General features: G+C 39.4%; 1 protein-coding gene across 1 annotated transcript in view; it reads right to left on the bottom strand.

Annotated features, from left to right (window-relative positions):
* The window catches only part of LOC308681024 (dematin-like), a 95,488-nt gene that overhangs the window by 16,116 nt on the left and 57,187 nt on the right, over nucleotides 1-22,185 (bottom strand). The window contains exons 2-6 of the mRNA XM_081349546.1: nucleotides 14,212-14,271; nucleotides 10,872-10,919; nucleotides 10,644-10,724; nucleotides 1,285-1,422; nucleotides 199-246 (exon numbers count right to left, since the gene is read on the bottom strand). Of these exons, the coding sequence (XP_081205672.1) occupies nucleotides 199-246; nucleotides 1,285-1,422; nucleotides 10,644-10,724; nucleotides 10,872-10,886 (282 nt within the window). The 5' untranslated portion in view covers nucleotides 10,887-10,919; nucleotides 14,212-14,271. The remainder of the gene's footprint in view (nucleotides 1-198; nucleotides 247-1,284; nucleotides 1,423-10,643; nucleotides 10,725-10,871; nucleotides 10,920-14,211; nucleotides 14,272-22,185) is intronic.

The raw sequence follows: 22,185 nt of genomic DNA, 5'->3' as shown, positions 1-22,185 counted from the left end.
TGTTATTTGTGAACCACCCTGTTTTCATTACACAACAATTACTTCCGGTCCTCTAATCTGATTGGACAAGCCTCATAGCAAGAGTGCTGATAAAATATAAACAGCATATAAACCTGCCATTCAGCTGACAGATATTAGGCTGCATATGACTTATTTGCAATTTTAACCTCACAGACAGACATGTACAACACAACTTACCTCTGGAGATGATGGAGGAGGGGAGATAGAGCGAGGAGATAATGACCTCTAAAGAGAGAAAAAAAGAGTGAGGTCAGTTGTTGGCAGTAAGTGAGATATCTAGGCATTTCCACAGACAGGTTTACAGAGTTAATGAAGCGTAAAGCTTCCATCACAGCAAAACAAAAAGGAAATTACAGTGGGAGAGCCGAACTAACATGACGTGTGTGTGTGTGTGTGTGTGTGTGTGTGTGTGTGTGTGTGTGTCTGTGTACTGATCTCTGTCCAGGCGCACTGATGGCTAGACATCACATCCATCAGGAAACTAACCAGTGAACACATCACACATGCTGACAGACAGACATGTAAGGGGCCCAAAGTAAGATCCACCCCCCACACACACACCATTATACCACCACCAGCCTGAATCATTCATACAAGGCAAGATGTATCCATACTTTCATGTTGTTTACACCAAATTCACACTCTACCATCTGAATGTCACAGCAGAAATCGAGCTTTATCAGACCAGGCAACGTTTTTCCAATCTTCTATTGTACAATTTTGGTGAGCCTGTGTGAATTGTAGCCTCAGTTTCCTGTTCTTAGCTGACAGGAGTGGCACCCAGTGTGGTCTTCTGCTGCTGTAGCCAATCTGCTCGACATGTTGTGCGTTTATAGATGCTCTTCTGCAGACCTCGGTTGAAGTGAGAGTTTATTTGAGTTACTGTTGCCTTTCTATCAGCTCGAACCAGTCTGGCCATTCTCCTCTGACCTCTGGCATCAACAAGGCCACAGAACTGCCACCCACTGGATATTTGATCTTTTTCAGACTGTTCTCTATAATTAGTAGAGATGGTTGTGCGTGAAAATCCCAGTACATTAGCAGTTTCTGAATACTCAGACCAGCCCGTCTGGCACCAACAACCACACCACATTCAAAGTCACTTAAATCACCTTTCTTCCCCATTCTGATACTCTGATGCTTTAGCAGATCATCTTGACCATGTCTACATGCCTAAATGCATTCAGTTGCTGCCATGTAATTGGCTGATTAGATATTTGCATTAACAAGAAATTGAACAGGTATATATATATATATACATACCTCTGAGCGATCCATTGGTGAATAGCTGAAGTGGGGCTCATACATCATCAGGTCAGGCCTCTCGATGTCTAGAATGGCCTTGTCTTTAGGTATAGCTGCTAGATCCTTATACCCAATCACTTGATTGTCCATTTTGGCCTGTAGAAATCCAAAATATGAAAGGAATAGGGGGAATTATTGGCAACCTCAGAGACATACGGTACATATCAATCAGCTCCCTAGCTCCCTAGGTTGTGAATCATATTGTGTACATGAATTAGGCACTGATAAGGACAGTAAGAACCTTGTCTCACTACACATTGGGTCACTGATCATGACGACATGACAACATCCTTACTGTATAACGTCACTACTGGAATTTATGAATAACAGCAGAACTGATATTTTTCTGACATTTTCTTAATGTTATTTAAAGTACATTATGATAAATACTTTGTTACATTTTCCAACATTTCAGCCGTGAATTAATTATAATTGTTAGCTATATTATGTTAAGTACCTGAATGTTTATGCTGAAATATAATTAATAATAATAATGGTTTGTTTGTCATTATGTGTTGTGAGCTGGCTCGCATTATTTTTGTTTCGTGCTTCAGAACTTCCAGTAAGGGAACATAGTGAGCATCGATTCTCCCTGGTTTTCACTGTACATTGTGGGACTTTTTAGGGATTGAAAGTTTCAGTGCACTGGAAGGATATTTTGACTGAGACAACCCTTAACTCTGGTGCTCCTTGCATGGCGGTCAAAAATGACAGAATTTTTCTTTTTTTATTTCAGTGAAATGAAAGTACTATATTTTAGTTTGATGTTTTTTTTATATTTTGTATTTTTAGGGGATTTTATGGTAGTAAATAATTTAATATTTATGCTGTATTTTCTATCCATTTATCCATTCCTCTATTTATTACCTGTTAACTACTTTCTGAGCATAGACCTGAAAATGAAATTAAACTTAAACTGTCATAAATATTGAATGCTTTGAAACTGTTGTGAACTTAGAATCGAAAGACCAGGAGACTTGGTTGTTTCTTCAGCAGGATTCTTTATTGAGAACACGAGCTGTCGGTAGCTGCAGTCACCAAGTCTGACGTGAATGTTCTCTTACAGTTTATATACATTTGGGGGCAGGAACCGAAAAAGACAGGTTTAGGAACCGGTTTTAGACTGAGAGCATTGCCCACCCTAATCCACTCAGCATATCTATTCAAACACTGAGACCCGAGTACAGGACTGGCTGGACTTTCTTGCAAAAACACAAACTCCAAGAGTTTCAGTAAAACAGGACTGACCAGTGTCTTTTGCTTAGAAAACTCTGATAATCATAATTTATACCTAACTTTAACATGCTAAATTCAATGTAAACCTAAATTAAACATTTTAACAAATTTGCATTCCCACAAAACGCAGACTTAAAAATTGGTCTCTTTTTAAGACACATGGCAGATTTTTGCTGATGTCAGAGTTATGTTTAGTTTTATTGCATTTTGGTTTCGTTTTTTCCTGTACCTGTTTTGCCTGTGTTCCCAGTCATTGTTAGTTTTGTGGTTGTTAATTAGGATACACACCTGTTCCCTATTCTGTTGATTATCCTCCCTTATGTATTTAAGCCTTCAGTTCTCCCAATTCTTTGTTTGCTTTTGTTGTTATTTTACGTGGTTGTTCAAATATTTTTTCTGTGTTTTTGAGTACTGCAGTAAAAGTCTGTTTTTGCTTAACTCTCTGTCGTCATGAGTTTACCACAACCACACCATGACAGCTGTGGCGAAAATAAGGAACTACACTAACCAAAATGCAATGCGGTGCGGTGAGATGGAAGTACGTAGCGAATTATTTAAGCAACAGGTGTGCGGGGCTTAAGGCGGGGAAGTTTGACAAAACACAGAGTTCGAGCGGCTGCTGGAGTTTTCAAAAAACGCCTGAGTTACTTGATGTCTAACCACTTTGCTGGCTGCGTTGCGGGATAATGTTGGGATTTTTGCTGTTGCTATTCCTAAAAGATGCTCGTTTTCCGACTGCGTTTGGGCTGTGCGTGAGTTAAATAGACATTGTTTTGATTCTCTATTATAACGCTGCTGAAAAAAACAAAATTAGACGGAAGAAAATAGCCGCACATCATCACATAGCCTTCACCATACCTAGAGATTGGCATGGAGTACTTTCCATAAGATCATCTCTCAATGCAAATCAAACTAGCTATTAGGCTAACTGAAATAAAACCATGCCAATCTCTAGGTATGGTGAAGGCTATGTGATGATGTGGGGCTATTTTAATTCCAAAGGCCAAGGGAACTTTATCAGGATGCATAGTATCCTGGATCCATGAAGTAACTGGCCTTTAAAAATAAAAATCTGCCTGCCACTATGGGAATTTAACATAGGGGTGTCCAAACCTATGCACCCTGTATTTTAAGGAAGAATATTTATTTATTTATGATACATTATTCATTCACAAAGAAAATTGGTGTCCTTAAAGGTTGGATTTTTCCTAAATTTTTTTTAATTAAGGCATTAAGTTCAGTTTCCAAAAGATGATTTTTTATTCCTCTTTTTAGTCAACTTTAGTATGGGTGTTTAAACTTATGCATAGCACTGTAACTACCGTTTGAGCTCAAAACAAGGTCAGTCTGGGCTCAAAGGACCCCTACCACCTGTTAACCGGCCAGTCGATAAGCCACAGGTAAAGTGTTGGAGGTGTAAAGGGCAACATGCTCCGAGTGCTTGCCCACATTTTTCTTTGCCTTCTCCATCTTTTCCACCACCAGAGCAACCTTCTGCTAATCTACAACGATCCTATCCTCCTAGACCCAGAGGTAAACCGACCACCAACTCAATGACCACTGTAAATGCTTTACAACAGAAAGTGACAACACATTCACAGGAAGCTGTTGTTGTACCACAACAGTTAATTGTACCAATTGGTATTGGTAATTAGGTAGACAAAGCCATTGTGGACACTGGGGCGAGTTTTACCCTAATTCATGAGCACTTGTGGAAAGAATTCAACCCCACAGAACACAGCCTTAACCCTTGGTCTCTTGGACCTTTATATTTAGCAAACGGAATGACAGAAGTACCTCTGGGATGGTTAAATGTTTCGCTTGAACTGCACGGCCATGTTTGCACCCTTCCTGTTGCTGTGTTAACATCCAAAGCTCTTGCTTATTCCATTGTCTTGGGATTAGACTTTATTTTCTTTAGTGGGATGTAGATAAAGGTGTCGGATGGGAAGTATTCCTTTTCTTCTGTTCCCGATGTGGATTACCTCTTCCAACCCGGTCATGCAAGTGTGCCCACACAGATGGGGTACCAGCATTTGCTAAATGAAAATCAAGCTCACTACTCCACATCAAGCATTTCCCTGTTAAGTTCTATTCCACCCTTAACGCCACCCATCCCCTTAAAAGTTGAAGGTGAGGATAATACAACACTCATTAATCAAGCAGTGGATGCAGCTCACTTACCACCTGGTCAAAAACTTCAATTAAAGGGATAGTTCACTTTGAAATAAAATTTTGGTATGTTTTAGCTTACCTCAAGGGCATCCAAGATGTAGGTGTCTTTGTTTCCACAGTAGTTTCAATTTTGATATTTTTAGGTCAAACCGTTCTTGTCTGTCAATCATATAATGCAGGTCGATAGTCACTGTCTCAAAACACAAGCACAGAGTCCAAATTAAAACAATTCCCCATCGTCCAAATTAAACAATTCCCCATCATAAGTACACATTGATGGCCTAAGACACGAAACGAGCGGTTTATGTGAGAAAACGAACAGTATTTATATCGTTTTTACCTCTAATAACAAAGCCACGTCCAAGTGATCTGAAGGCGCGGGCGCTTCCTATTGTGTGACGTGTGCGCAGACTGTTGCATAGATATATACACACTAGATGTCGCCTCGTTCCTTGAACTGGCGTAGCCAAGGCGGCTTCTATTGTATATATCTATGCAACAGTCTGCGCACACGTCACACAATAGGAAGCGCCCACGCCTTCAGATCACTTGGACGTGGCTTTGTTATTAGAGGTAAAAACGATATAAATACTGTTCGTTTTCTCACATAAACCGCTCGTTTCGTGTCTTAGGCCATCAATGTGTACTTATGATGGGGAATTGTTTAATTTGGACGATGGGGAATTGTTTTAATTTGGACTCTGTGCTTGTGTTTTGAGACAGTGACTATCGACCTGCATTATATGACTGACAGACAAGAACGGTTTGACCTAAAAATATCAAAATTGAAACTACTGCGGAAACAAAGACACCTACATCTTGGATGCCCTTGAGGTAAGCTAAAACATACCAAAATTGTATTCCAAAGTGAACTATCCCTTTAAGTCACCTTCTAAGAACAAACGCTCAAGTGTGTACTTTGCAGTTGGGACGAACAGCTGTTCTCCAACATCAAATTTATACACATCACCAAATTCCCATAAAGCAACGACCTTATCGGGTGTCCCCTGCTAAACAAGCCATAGTGAATCAACAACTCAAAGAAATGTTAGATTCAGGTATTGTAGAGCCATCACAGTCAGGATGGGCCTCCCCTGTAGTCCTTGTCCCGAAGAAGGACGGACGTCTTCGATTTTGTGTAGACTATCGCAAATTGAACGCCATAACAGAAAGTGATGCCTATCCTCTGCCAAATCTTACTGAAATCTTGGAATCCCTTTCGGGGTCAGCTATTTTCTCCACTCTGGACCTTAACAGTGGCTATTGGCAAGTGACTATGGATGCTTCCAGTAAAGCCAAGACTGCCTTTATTACATCTGCAGGACTATTTCACTTTAATGTAATGCCGTTTTGTCTTAAAAATGCCCCATCCACTTTCCAACGTCTTATGGAGACTGTCTTGGGAGAGCTACGTGGAAAGATTTGCTTTGTGTACATTGACGATATTATCGTTTACTCTCCATCTGTTACTCAGCATTTCCTTGACCTCCAAGCTGTTTTCCAGAAGTTACAAGAGGCTGGTTTAACCATCAACCTCAGAAAAAGCAAGTTCTGTTTGCATGAAGTGACTTTCCTAGGTCATCTAGTCAACATCCAAGGCATTTCAGCTGATCCTAGTAAAGTGGAAGCTATTCGTACCTATCCCGTGCCAAGAAATCTGAAGGAAGTCCAACATTTCCTTGGACTAGCTGGGTGGTACCACAGATGTTCCCAACTTCTCTAGAATTGCTGAACCACTCAACTCCTTAAAGAAAAAAGGCTGAACTTTTCAGTGGACATTGCAGTGCCAACAGGCTTTTGAACAACTGAAAACTTGCTTGATGACTCCACCCATCCTGGGCCATCCCAATTTAGAGCATCCATTCATTGTGTACACGGATGCCAGCGAGATAGGACTGGGTGCAGTGCTGACTCAAAAGCGGGGACAAGGCATAGAGGAGGTAATAGCTTATGCCAGTAGAACTCTTAATCCTGCAGAGACAAACTACTCTGCAACAGAGAAGGAATGTTTAGCCGTAGTATGGGCATTAGACAAGTGGCAGCACTACTTGGATCACAGAATGTTCACTGTCGTTGCCGATCATTCTGCCTTGCAGTGGGTAATGAATTCACCCAAAACCACCAGCCGTCTTATTCGATGTGCCCTAAAGTTGCAAAAGTACGATTTCATTGTCGAGTATCGAAAGGGAAAATTAAACGCAGCTCCAGATGCTCTATCACGGATAACTCCACACACAAGTTGTAACTTGTATTCCAATCAGAAGGATGTCCACAACCCACTTCCAGTTACTGCAGAATTGATCTGGGAGAAACAACATAATGATTCAGAAATCACAAAAATCTTCCAAAATTTGGCTGAGAACAATGATGACCAGCAAGCCAAATATGAAGTTGTAGAAGATAAGCTGTACCTCAAAACTCAGCTGACAGAGAATCAGTTCCATTACCGTATCTTTATTCCCAAAGATCTTGTACCTTGTATATTGGAACACTATCATTGTAGCCCTATGAGTGGTTATGCTGGGATCTATAAAACGTACAAAAGAATTCAGGATGTGGCATATTGGCCTGGGATGTGGTCTGACATCAAACAGTTTGTGAAAAGATGTGTAAAATGCCAAACCTTAAAAGCTGACCAACAGAAACCTGCTGGGAAGATGCAGAAAATTGTCAGCAACCGACCTAATCAGATGTTGGGGGTAGACATCATGGGACCCTTACCCCGTAGCACTAACCAAAACGAGTACCTTCTTGTATTTGTTGACTACTTCACTCGCTGGGTAGAACTTTTTCCCATGCGAGTAGCTACTGCTAAGTCAGTTGCTACACTATTCAGGAAAGAGATCCTAACCAGATGGGGAGTCCCAGATTTTCTGGTGTCTGATAGAGGCACTCAGTTTGTGTCTGCAGTATTCAAAGAATTATGTGAAAGCTGGAACGTAACGCCAAAGCTGACTACTGCTTATCACCCGCAGACGAACATGACCGAGAGAATCAACCGAACCCTTAAAAGTATGATGGCTGCCTATGTAGATGAAAATCAGAAGCGATGGGACCAATACCTACCTGAATTTAGGTTTGCCATCAACTCGGCAGTACAAGAAACGACTGGAATGTCTCAGTTAGGAAGGAAGTTACAAGGACCGATTAACAAGCTTTTAAAAGGTAAAGGTCATGATCTCTCACCAGATGCACCACACTATGAAGTAGTGTATCACTTGAGTCAACTGCAAACAAAGGCAAAAGAAAACTGTAAGAAAGCACATCTGAGGCAACTGAGAAACTATAATAAGAATCGTCAGGACGTCTTGTTCAAGGAAAAAGACAGAGTGTGGATCCGACAGTTTCCCCAATCCACTGCAACGAAAAACTTTACTGCTAAACTTGCATCGAAATGGAAGGGACCCTACCCGGGTAATACAACAAATGGGACCAGTGAATTAACAAATAGCATTGGAATCCACAGGTGAGGATGTCCGCATTGTTCATGTCTGCAACTTAAAACCTTGTTTTCCAACTGCCACCGAATTGGAGACTCAAGAGTAACAAACAATCCTCGATCTCTTCAATGAATCTTTAACTGAGGAAGAGGAGTTCTTAGGATTTTAAAATTCGTACATCTTCATAGAGAACTATGAGATGTTTTGTTCAAGGGGAGGAGAGTGTGGCGAAAATACGGAACTACACTGACCAAAATGCAATGCGGTGCGGTGAGATGGAAGTACGTAGCGAATTATTTAAGCAACAGGTGTGCGGGGCTTAAGGCGGGGAAGTTTGACAAAACACAGAGTGAACGAGTTCGAGCGGCTGCTGGAGTTTTCAAAAAACGCCTGAGTTACTTGATGTCTAACCACTTTGCTGGCTGCGTTGCGGGATAATGTTGGGATTTTTGCTGTTGCTATTCCTAAAAGATGCTCGTTTTCCGACTGCGTTTGGGCTGTGCGTGAGTTAAATAGACATTGTTTTGATTCTCTATTATAACGCTACTGAAAAAGACATAACTCGACGGAAGATTGCTTTGTTCCTAAGTTCTGCTGGCTGCACTGTGAAAGAGTGTCTGGATCATCGCTGTTGCTTGTCCTGAAAGACACGTAGGTGCCTGGGCTGAGCACGAGCCGAGCGTTACAGCACTGCGAGTGAGTTATCCTTTTCATTGTGGACTCTGAGATCAAGACACTGTGCGTTTGACTCCAGGTAGGACTGGAACAGTACACCACTCTTCCTCTAACAAACTCTTCATTCACTCGCCCCACCCACGGAAAAGACGCTACAAACTGTGATCTACGCACACACACACACACACACACACACACACACACACACACACACACACACACACACACACACACACACACACACACACACACATGTCTGGTGCACTATCTTTGTGAGGACTCTCCATAGACGTAATGGTTTTTATACTGTACAAACTGTATATTCTATCCCCTTACACTGCCTCTATCCCTAAACCTACCCATCACAGGAGACATTCTGCATTTTTACATTTTCAAAAAAACTAATTCTGTATGATTTATAAGCTTTTGTACCCATGGGGACCTCAATTTAGGTCCCCACGGTGACACGAGTCCCCATGAGTCTGTGTGCATTCAGGTTTAAGTCCCCATCGGTGTAGAAAAACATGTCCACACACACACACACACACACACACACACACACACACACACACACACACACACACACACACACACACACACACACACACACACACACACACACACACACACACACACACACACACACACGCACTTAACCACTCACTAACAAATGCTAACATTTCTGAGGTGGTTTGTTTACGAACTGTTAGAAAGTTTACTCGCAGTTATTGCTGTTACGTGTTATGAGTTAAACCAAAGACCTTTATTGTCTTATTTTATTTTGTGGGCCTCAATACATGAAATGTTCTAAACTGATGATATTGATATTACATTTATCACAGTGTTGATGAAATACTTTGTTTCATTATGATTCATGATGATTCTGTGAAAAAGTGTTCTAATTTCTTTTGACATTGTTTTTGTTTAAAAAAAAGGAAAAAACTAAAAGAGTTAAAGACAGGCCTAAGACTAAAAATAAATCATTTTTTTATGTTGAATTGGTTGGGAAATTGTGTACTGTTCTGTAACGGATGATAGGTTAATTCCATTGCACCGTCACACAGCTGAAGAAAAGTTATAAAAAGTGACCTTAAATAAAGTTTGGAAGTTTAAGGTTATGGAATTTTTATGAAAAATACACAAAAATACTATTACAATTTTTTACATGAAATATACATTTTCCAAAACATGTTTTACTCTAAAACTGTGAGAAAATAAAAGCCATAAATCTAAACAAGCTGTGTTCCAAATTTGAGGGTGATATCGCAAAAAATTCGCTTCAGTAAGATTTTGTTTGGCACCGTACCAAACGTTAAGTACCAAACTAGATGAAATTTGTTTCCCGTTAATTTTCAGTGCGATCATTTTTGACTGTGAGGACTACAAGTGAGACTATTTTTTTTGTAGGACCATTTAATTTCAGTTTTTTTTAATGTTCATGATTTCTTTTCTGTTCACACAGCAGTGCCAAAACCTTTTCCAAGTTTTGTACCATTCCAATGAAGTAGAAAAACAAAATGTAAAAATTTCCGGTCAAAAATGACTGAAGAGCACCAGAGAGTTAAAATGGCCGATTCCCTGATCAGTGCCCTGACTACTGAACTAGGGAGCTGATTGAGAGGCACCCATAAACATACTATGAAAATCTATCTTTTAGCTTGAAAGAGCTTCATTTGTTGTTGCGCCTAGTTATGTGTGGGCCTAGTTATGTTTATTCTTAAAGTAGGTCTATTCAGTAACAACTGGAAAGCGTGCAGGGAATTATATCTCAGCATGCACTGCTATACATACCACTATAGTGACTGCTGGGGTTCCAGGACCACCTCCTGCACGTAGAGAACAAACAGTGCCCGGGGAGGTACTGGCCGATTGCTGTTCACATACACACAGGTCAAAGGTCAAACATTACATTAATCTTTTTATTTGTTTTATGATTATCTATTATCTTATTTTATTATGAACAAATAAGAAATCTACTTAGAAAAGAAATTTGATATAAAAACGTTTGCTTTTAATTACCTTATGCAGCATCATCTTGAAAGAGAAAGCGCTCCCTTTATGAGGTCACTGTGGAAAGAGAAGAAATTGTGGATGAGAACAAGGCTTTAGATGGATGTCAATGGCCTCTAAAAGACTCAAAGCAGATGTACGCGAAGTTAGATTATGTGTATAATGCTTTTCACAATACACATTGTTTCAAAGCAGCTTTACAGAAAATCATTCGGTTAATATTTATAATATCTTAATATCTTTACATTTTAATTTAGTTTACATTTTGTGATGATGCAAGAAATCAAACAGTTAGGAAAGTATACTGTATGTATGCAGATATATAATGTACGTATATCTGACTTTATATATAGAGATAATAGTTTACATTTTGTGATTATATCACTTAGCCAAGATTTGTGTGATTGATTTACAGATGCTTTCCAACATCACCTTCACCAAATTTAAATCAAAAGAACCTAATAGGTTGCAGAAAGTTGCTAATACACACAAAGTACAGAAGTACAGAAAAGTCAGTAGTGTAAGGACCTTAAAACCTTCTGCAGTCAATAGACTATGAGCACAATGACAGCGTTTCTCTGGGCTTCTCTGGATCGCAATACAAAAGCTTTATTCTAGCATCCTGTGAATCTTTTGTATTCTACTGAAAAGAACACATTTCTCACATTATATAAAACACTGCTAAAAAATAAAGGAAGCAACTGGATGATTCATATCAGAAATACAGATACTGTATGCCAATTCATGTCAAGCCATCTTAATGGTTCCCATAATGGAGCCAGCCAGACCCTGTCAGTGTGATGGTTTTTAAGATGGACAGAGGTCTGAATGGATTTCTGTGGCTAATGTATTCAATTAAGAGCTTTAGGTTGGTTTTTAGGTTAGGTCTGTTCTGGATTTGACAAAAAACAAAAAAAAAAACAATCAATGCATAGTCAGGGAAACCAATAGCAAAGACATATCACTAATGATATCTCTTTTGTATCACAATTGATTCTCCATATATTCAACAATGTCACGGACTGATATGTAATTTTCTTGTTACATGTAACTATGCCATTTCTCAATATCTTTAAGCTGTTTTCCTCAGCAAGGCAAATAAGGGTCTATATCAAACGAATTAATGTCATAAACAAGCCAATTAACAGGAAATTCGTTCTTAATACATAGTCAATTTAATTTTTGGGGTAAAAAACAAACAAACAAACAAAATGCTTTAAATAGCTCTAAATATTTACATATTACAACACTGCTAAAAAGTCTAAATATCTTAAATAACTTTACTTCTCGTGTAAATGTATGTAGTACTACAGATTTGAGATATTTTCACTTGAAAACACCCCAAAAATACTTTGTTGTTGCACATTTATCCTTACTAGTTCAACACTATCTAAATTAATTTCAGGACAAGGAAACCTGAGACAAAATAATACTTGAAAAAAAAAAAACTGCGAACTTCAATGGTCAGTTCATACTTAGAAGGGAGGGGTTACTATGTGAACATAGGTGGACATCAATGACATGCGGAGTCCCACAAGGCTCAATTCTTGTACCACCCATGTTCAGCTTATATGGTCCCACTGACCCAAATAATGAGAAAGAACCAAATTGCTTACCACAGCTATGCATATCAGACACCCAGATCTACGTAGCCCTATCGCCTAATCACTAATGAAAAGAACAGCTGGATGTGCCAATTTTAATGGACTCTTCATTGGCCTTCCCAAAAAAAACATAAGACAGCTGCAGCTCATACAGAACGCTGCTATCAGGATTCTGAGCAGAACTCTGGATTCTGAGCAGAGGATTCTGTCACATTCTGTGACAGCCAATAAATATGACGGAGAATGACAATGCTCTCTAAAGTGCTTCCTCTTCAGGCAGTGTCTCTGAGTTATTGATCTACAGGCTGAGCTTCTGAATTCACAAAGTCAAAATCACTCAATTATTCATGCCTCAAAGAACTCTGACCTTGAACTGGAATGTGGATCTCTCAAAAAGAAAAATATCTATATTTTTAAAATATGAAAAATAGCTCATATTTAATCCAGACCACTAAATAATAATAATAATAATAATAATAATATATTTTACCAGAAAATTTGATTATATTACAGCAGTCCTTGGGTCTTTACACCGGCTCCCAGTTACATTTAGGATTGCTTTTAAAGTACTGTAACTTGTCAATGAATCACTCAATGGCCTAGGACCTCAATACATTGCAGATATGCTCACTGAATATAAACCTAACAGAGCACTCAGATCATTAGGATCCAATCAGTTAGAAATACCAAGGGTTCACTCAAAGCACGGCGAGTCCGCTTTATAGTTAATATGCCCCCCCCCCTCTCTTCTGGAATCAGTTTCCAGAAGAGATCAGATGTGCTCCAACAGTAGTCACATTCAATTCAGACTCAGACTTATTGCACTTTATTTTATCTATGTATCCTTTTTTTATTCTTTTTATTCTAATTGTTTTAATACATTTTAAATTAAGGTTTAATCAATGTCTTCTTCCTATGTAATTGTTGTGATTATTTTATGATTCTTAAAAAAAAAAAAGTTCTTATGTAAAGCACTTTGAATTACCACCGTGTATGAAATGTGCTATATAAATAAACTTGCCTTGCCCTCATTAAAACAAACCTTAACTCTATTAGGGTCTTTCAAACCATGTTTACTTTGGAAAGGGAGCAAAAAGACAAGGAGATACAGATTCAGAGGTGTACACGGAGAAAAAAAAAGGTAGCGGTCAGGGGTGGCAGAGAAGGAGGGAGGGCAGATAAATAGAAAGGATAGAGATGATGGATAAAGAGAGATGGAAGGTTGGGGGAGGGATGTGATGGAGATAGAGAGAGATGATAAAACACATTACATCCCTGCAGTCAGCACAGACGGATAGCGTGACAGACGACTGTGCCTCCCTTCCCCCATTTAACCAGGAACTATGTCAAGTGTAAGCTACAAATCCTGTCAGCTGTCTTAAAATGAGTAAAGTCAGGGTTAACACTGAGACTGAGGATTAGCGTGAGGAACTAAAAGTCCACAACATTACAGGAAAAACATATTTACAGCCTTTATTCCACTATCCCATCATTCAAAATTTATTTTTTGCTTCATTAAAATGAGCTAATATGACACAAAGATTATTGTGTGCAATCAGTTTATATTTGCAAAATTCATTTTAAAGGACAGTTAATCCCAAAAATGAAAATTCTGTCACCATTTATTCACCCTCATGACCTTCTTTCCTCTCTGGAACACAAAAGATGATTTTTTTTTTTTTTAAATGGCTTGTAGACCATTAGAAAGATTTTTAGATGTGATGAAATGAACAGTGAAATCTTACCTCAGGGGGTGAAAAGGTTCATGACACACATTTACAGGGTCTCCTCGCCCTAGACCGTTCCTGAAACACCCAAATACAGGATTTCATTACTCATCATGCATGAGAGTTGAACATCAAGTAAAAACTGTTCAGTGCAAAGAATTCAGAGTACTTTACAAATGCATTTGAAATATATTATTCAGCATGATAAAGCTGCTTATTTTAGTAGTCCATAAAAAAAGCGAAGTAAACATTCTGTGACAGCCAATAAATATGACGGAGAATGACAATGCTCTCTAAAGTGCTTCCTCTTCAGGCAGTGTCTCTGAGTTATTGATCTACAGGCTGAGCTTCTGAATTCACAAAAGTCAAAATCACTCAATTATTCATGCCTCAATGAACTCTGGCCTTGAACTGGAATGTGGATCTCTCAAAAAGAAAAATATCTATATTTTTAAAATATGAAAAATAGCTCATATTTAATCCAGACCACTAAATAATAATAATAATAATAATAATAATATATATTTTTTTAGAATGGTTTTCTTATACCCAAAGCGCTACAAGTACAGTACAAAAGTACATCCATAAAAAAAAATAAAAAATACAAAAAAAATGCAACAACAGGTAGAGTACAATATACATCCAGTGTCTCCAATTTAGACACAAATACTATCTTAAAAAGAATGTTGGGGCATTCCTAACAGTTAAAGGAAGTGCATTCCACAACTGTTATGTGCCAGCATTTTTGTTCCCTCCCCTTTTGTTATTGGTTGCTGTGTTTCTCCCTGGCCCTCTGCTGTTTTTTTTTTCCTGTTTTCCCACTCTCTGCTATCTTTAAGTTTCTATCTATCTATCTATCTATCTATGGTATCTATCTATCTATCTATCTATTGTAATAATGTATGATTTGTAAAAATGAAAACTGCTGCTTCTGTGTAGATGAGAGAATCAAAGTGTATGCGCGTTGTGCACACGCTACATTGATTATGGCCAAGCATGCACCCTTAAAATAGCATATGAATAACATGCGCAACGCGCCACTGACTTTAAACTATTTTTTCCTGGTTAGTGGCACAATTGTTTTCTAAACCTGCAAAATAGCATGAAGGAAAGTTTGCGCCGGAACACGCCTCCTCTTTGCGCTGAACCGGCCTGGGGAGCGCAAGTGTATTTCCTAACTTACCGACATGCGTCTGTGGAGGGAAATTACGAAATACTACATTATTTTCAAGGTGCAAACTGAAATTTCTACTATTACAGGCAGCTGCAGGGGTACCAACAAAAAAGGACCTCTGACTTTATACCATTCAATTTAAGATAATTGTGGTACATTCATAATTTAATCTCCTGCAAACAGTCAGAAAGTGTTTAGATGTCTAGATACCTGTGATATTATTTTCCCTGCTAATATAGATTTTGGTATCATCAGCATAAAAGTGGAATCCCAAAACATGCACGGGGTGTAACTTCAGTATCTCTGTGCTCTTTGGGTGTAGGTATGGTTCCGCTCATAAGAAAAAAACAATCCAAGGCACTCTAGTGATTTGTTTTTAGAAAAATATAAAAAGCCTTTATTCTTTAATGGCTTAGATTTTAAAAACAGGTGACAAGCAACGGCACACCTATGCGTTGCGGCCAATGAGCCTTCATCAGGGTGTGAGTGACAAACACAATCAGTTCTTTTAAACAGCAATCAATTAGTCACACGATGGTCACCTAGATAGGTGTGCCGTTGCTTGTCACCTGTTTTTAAAATCTAAGCCATGAAAGAATAAAGGTGTTTTATATTTTTCTAAAAACAAATCACTCGAGGGCCTTGGATTGTTTTTTGTTACATGCTTTCTAATAATCTGCCCTAGAGGAAACATGTAAATGTTAAAAATTATTGGGCCAAGGACAGACCCTTGAGGAACACCATGACATATCTGTCCGACGTTAGATTTATTGTTTTCTAAAACAACAAACTGGGTACGATCAGTAAGGTACGATTTAAACCACTCCAAGTCTTGAGTCTCTCAATCAATATAGAGTGACACACAATGTCAAAGGCTGCACTCAAATCTAACAGCACCAAGATAGTAAGGGCACCAGAGTCAGCAGAGACAAGGAGATTGTTCATAACCCGAACCAAGGCAGTCTCAGTACTATTGTTACGTACTGCTCCGAGACACGAAGGTTGAGGATCCAAATGCAGTTTTATTTTAGAAGGTTATACAGAATCGTAATCAAAATCCAGGCAAAGGTCATACACAGGCAGGCAATCCAACAAACAGACAAATCCAGAGGGTAAGGCAGAAACAGGAAAACCAGGACACGTGCAGAGATCAGGAACCAGGAACAACAACAAAGGAAATGCTGTGGAATAACATACAAAACTATGCAGTGATTGAATGTGAAAACCAGGCTTATAAGGGGTGAGCTAAACAAGGTAATGACAAACAGGTGAATGTGATCAGTGAAGATGAGTCCGAGCAGTGAGTATGGGAAATGTAGTTGTGAGGGAAAATGACAATCTGAAATGGAGTGCCCTCTGGTTGTTCTCGAGGGCACTCGAGCTGATGACAGTTACAACTATGTCCTGATCGAAATCCAGATTGAAAAGGTTCTAAAAGCTCGTTCAAAGACAAGTGAAAATGAAGTTGTGACACAACAACACGTTCTAGAACCTTCGCCAAAAAAGGACACATCAAACCCAGGCTTTTTGAGAAATGGTGTGATGGCAGCAACCTTAAGGGCTTGGGGAACAAGGCCAGTAATAAGGGAAGTGATGTTCAAAATGAGAGGACTGATAGATGACAGACACTCTTTGAGAACATGAGTTGGAATAGGGTCCAGAGTACATGTAGTGGAATTAATTTAGCCGGCTACGAATGTTGTAGTCAAACGACACAAATTCAGACAACGCGCTCAACGGCAGGATGAATCATTAAAGGATTTTGTAGCTGCTTTACGTGAACTTAGTGTACACTGTGACGGATGAGATGATCTGGGACCAATTAGTGAAAAAAGCGTCCTCTGCACATATTCGGGAGCGTACTCTTGCTACAGCCACAGTTAACACTGAAGGACGTGCTGCTGTTGGCTGGCCAAACGGAGACTGCCATGGGGCACACGCAAATGCTCGATGCGGCATCAGTGCACAAGATTAAATCTGCTCAGCGTGGCGTGCCACAATGAAAACAGAAATAACACGGAAAATCTGTGAGTAAAACACGATCACAGTTTACTGCACAGACAAATCGTAGTTACTTTCGTTGTGGGTCTGGCTCTCACTTGGCTAATGCTCCAAATTGCCCTGCTGCCAAAGTTAAATGTAAGAATTGTGGAAAAGTGGGACATTTTGCAAGTACTTGATGCCCCTGAAATTGAGGTTCCCGAAATTGTGCATGTGCTTGAAGTGGAAGGGAAACCGCTGTGTGAGAAAATAAAATGCACTGTGACCATTGGAACTGAGGGAGTGAGCACTGTGCCGTTTGAGCTCTCAGTCGACACGAGTTCTGCTGTTTCCATCCTCCCTCATCACTTTTATAAGCGTCATTTCAGTACATCTTCTTTACGACCCCCAAACGGCACTGCCTGTACTCGGATGCTTATGTGCACATGTATATTACGGAGATGCGGTGGCCAGTACTAGCATCTATGTTGTTGAGAAAGGCACCTCTATACTGGGCATGTACTTAATGTCTGGCCTAAACAAGTACACATGTGAAAAAGGGCAGGCCGAAATTCAGTCCGCCTTGTACAGTGCTGGGAAAAAACGTTCAGGACACATATATCCTTGATGATGGGAAAGTTTGGAACGCAATACACCTGTCACCAATACACCTGGCTCGGCAGGACTGACGTGAAGCTCTGGCTCGGCAGGACTGACGTGAAGCTCTGGCTCGGCAGAACTGACGTGAAGTGCAGGCTCGGCTGGAAGATACTCAGGCAGGAAGGTCTCGGTGAAACATGATTTATGCAGGATAGTCTCGGCGGGACAAGACTCCTGCACGATGGCCCTTATGGCAACACGTACTGACCTCACCGGGGAATCGGCCACACTGGATACCAGTCCTGGACGATAATAGACCGATCCGGTGACTAGCTTGATGGCTGGCGTGATGTGAAGAACAGGCTGAAGAGATACTGCCGGTTCACGAAGCTTCTCCTCCATGCCCACAGCAAATGAAGAATTACTCAGGAAAAGGGCCAGGTCAATATACCTTTCTAGCGTCCAGCCGGTATAGTCCTCTGGCATCATTTGAGCAATATCCTCGTCCAGACCGCTCCAGAACAGATCCATGAGCTGGACGTCATCTAGTGACGCTAAATGGCAGCAAGCCCAGAAGTCCTTCACATACCTTTCCATGGGCTGGCCATCTTGAAAAAGAGTAGCAAGGAATCTCCTTAGGGCCTGGTTACTCACAGTTGCTGGATCCATTTTTGGTGAGTTATTCTGTTACGATGCAGAGCAGGAAGCAAGAAGCAGGAAGCAGGATCCAAGTGCAACGGTGTTTTTATTAAATTAACTAGAACTTTGACATAAACTCAGACTTCAGAACAGATCAAAGAACATGCAACCTCACAACATCAATAACTCACAATGACTGAACTAACACACAGGGCTTAACCTGTTAAGCCTCACCAGTGCGTCGGCGCACTGAAGCGTTTTTTTTTATTATTTAGTTCAAATTTACTATCAGATTTAATGTTATACCTTGACAAACTATACATCATTAAAAAGATATAATACTCAAGTTTCAGTATTTGACCACTATTGTATTCTGAGAAACTCATAGCGACAGTTATTTCTTAATTTGTGTCAGGAGTTATGAAATGAAAAAATGAGTCGATACCTTTGATATGAATTATGCGCGTCAGCCGCTTTCATTGATAAAAAAACTCCCGTGCCGTCGTCATGACAGCGATACACAAAACAACGTCCCTCAGGGCTTTAGCTCAAAAATGTGCAGATTTGGAGAAATATTGATATATTCTCATAGGTTTACATCAGATTTCTATAGACAGGAATAATATGTATTGAATTTATACCCAAATGCGTCGATGTAATCATTATACGCGAATGCATAACTCTGATACTGTGTTTTCAATTCATACCAATAGCCTGAGGGCGCCCTCGCTGCCCTGTGCACAGTTTTAGTCCATATATAGAACACATGAAGAAGTGCCATAATCATGTGACATTCGGCGTCACTGATACACACAAAGCTAACAAGACATGCAGATACAGATGAGAATCGGGGGGGCGGCCAAGATGGCGTAGTGATAAGGCGCTTTTCTTGAGTGGAGGTACGGCAACATGTTTTCTTGCAAAATTTGTGTATGTAGTGCATATTTTTCCCCCCCAATTATAAAGTGAATAATTTATGGATTTGTTACGAGAACCGAGAAAGACGATTTGAACATACAAAACAGAACTTTATTGCTGTCGTCGAACAATTCTGAAAAGTTAGCTTGCAAAAGGTCTGCTAGCAAAATGTCGATCAAAAAGCAGATGTCCGCGCTGGAAGGGATGGAAGTGGACCACGCTAAAGAAAAGCGAAAACATGAGGACACTCATTCATACGCCTGTAAAGTTGGAGGAAGATGTGAATCTTCTCCTAATACACCAAGTAAGACCCCTGCACCAAAAAAAACAAAGAATGTTGAACCAGCCGCAGCTTCAGAGCCAAGCTTAATGGAAGTCCAGAACAACATTATACAGATTCTTTCAGAAAAAATCAACAACCGAGCAGACCACCTGGAAATAATGATAAAGAACAACTCCAAAGAAATTGAGAGCATTTGTGAAAGTTTAAACTCAATTCATTCTGATGTTATGGGTCTGAAAAAAGAAAACGAAAATCTGAAAAAAGAAAATATGGAAATGAAAAAAAAAGCTGCAGAACTGGACCAGCGGATGAACGACCAGGAACGATACAGCCGCAGGTGGTGCCTGCGACTTCATGGGGTGGCTGAAAACTCCTCGGAAAAGGTGAAAGAGAGAGTGAAGGAGGTCTGCAGAGCCGTGGTCCCAGAGGAGCAGAGAAACGAAGTGACGGCGGCGGTGGACATCGCACACCGACTCGGCCGACTCAGAGCCGGGGAGGATCAGCGGGGGAATCCACGGCCGATCATCATCAGATTTACTTCAAGAACGGCAAGGGATCTCATTTGGAAACACGCCAGGCAGAGTCCCTTTTTGCAGACTCAAGGCTTACGCTTCAAGGAGGATCTCACAGCCGCAGACAAGGAAGCAAGGAGTCGACTGTGGCCCGCGGTGGACCAAGCCAGAAAAGAAGGCAAAGCCGCTTATTTCAGCGGGGCGAGAGCGTTTATCGATGGCAGAGAAATACGTCCAACCTAGATGTATAACAGGTAGTTAGTTCTGAAAATGTTTACATTTTGTTTATAAAGTTTTTCAGCTTTATCCTTTTATCGTGATAAAGGAATGTTTTACGGGGACTTGAGAGTTTGATAAATAATTCCAAAGTGTGTTAGGTTTATTTAACCCAAATGTGAAAAGATCTGGTTTATGCAAAAGTTCCATTTAGTTATGCAAGAAGACTGTTGCCTATAGAAAACACTAAAGTTAAACTAAAGTTAAACTAGTAGGCTATTTTTGTATTTTTTTTCTTATTATTTTATGTCTCTTTATGTTTGTTCTGTCAATGCCAAAGGTTTAAGAGACTTACTTAGAAGGAAAGCTTTTTTTTTTGTACTGCAGAGCTAAAAATGCAGACTTTTACTTTATTCAAGAAACTCATGCATGTGCAGCAGATGAATCTTTTTGGAAGAACCAATGGGGGAGTGAAATATGGTTTTCGAATGGAGATAATCGATCAGCAGGTGTGGTTATTTTAAAAGGAAACTTTAAGGGTCAAATTATACATAGTGAAAAAGACGTTTCAGGAAGATTAATTATTTTAGTATGTGAGTTGGAGCAGAAACAATTCATAATGGTTAATATTTATGCCACCAATGACAAAATTAGAAATCGAACTCTCTTTAAAAATGTGGAGGCAAGAATTTGTCAACTTAATTTGAAATTTTCAGAAGCTAAGGTTTTATGGGGAGGTGATTTTAATACAGTATTTGATGATAACTTGGATAGATGGCCTCCAAAACCTGCAAACATAAATTGTGAACTTAAAAATACATGTTTGCGTCTAGGACTTATGGATGTTTGGCGTGAAAGGAACAAAGCTCAGCGAATGTATACTTGGAGCAATAGAAGTCTGTCTTTGCAGTCACGCATAGATTTTTGGCTCATCTCTAATGACCTTGAAGATAAGATCAAAGATGTGATGATAGAACCGGCTGTATTAACTGACCATAAACTTATACTTATTAAAATTTACTTGAGCAATTGTTTTTCTCAGAATAATACTTCCAGTTACTGGAAACTTAACAATTCATTACTAAACAATTTAGATTTTAAACTAGAAATTAGTAGGATCATTGAAAAATTTTGGAAACAAGCTTGTAATTCGGGTAACTATGGACAAAATTGGGAAGTAACAAAATTTGAAATTCGCAAGATGGCTATTAAAAAAGGGAAGTATTTAGCAAAGCAAAAAAGAGAAAATGAATCACAAGTCATTAAAGCAATATTAAATTTACAAATAAAATCCAGCGGTAATCTTAATGAACATGAGAAAGAAAATCTGATTTTATTACAAAGTAAACTAGACGACATATACATAGAAAAAACTAAAGGCGCCTTTGTTAGATCTAGATGTAAATGGATTGAAAAAGGAGAGAAAAATACAAAGTACTTTTTTGGATTAGAAAGGAGAAATGCGGAATATAATACAATTAGTAATTTGTCAGTCAATGGAAGTATTACCAATAATCATAAGGTAATTTCAAAACATGTTGCTAGCTTTTATCAGGACTTATACTCATCCGCTTCCACAGGTTCTGGTATAGATTCTTTTTTAAATAACATCTCCACAAATTCTAAGAAAATTAATGAAGAATTTAGAAAGATTTGTGATGGAAGAATTT

This window comes from Scardinius erythrophthalmus (genome assembly GCF_964197995.2).
Source record: "Scardinius erythrophthalmus genome assembly, chromosome: 20".
Taxonomy (NCBI): Eukaryota; Metazoa; Chordata; class Actinopteri; order Cypriniformes; family Leuciscidae; genus Scardinius; species Scardinius erythrophthalmus.
Note: the sequence above shows the minus strand (reverse complement) of the source record. Positions and strands in the feature narration are given on the sequence as shown.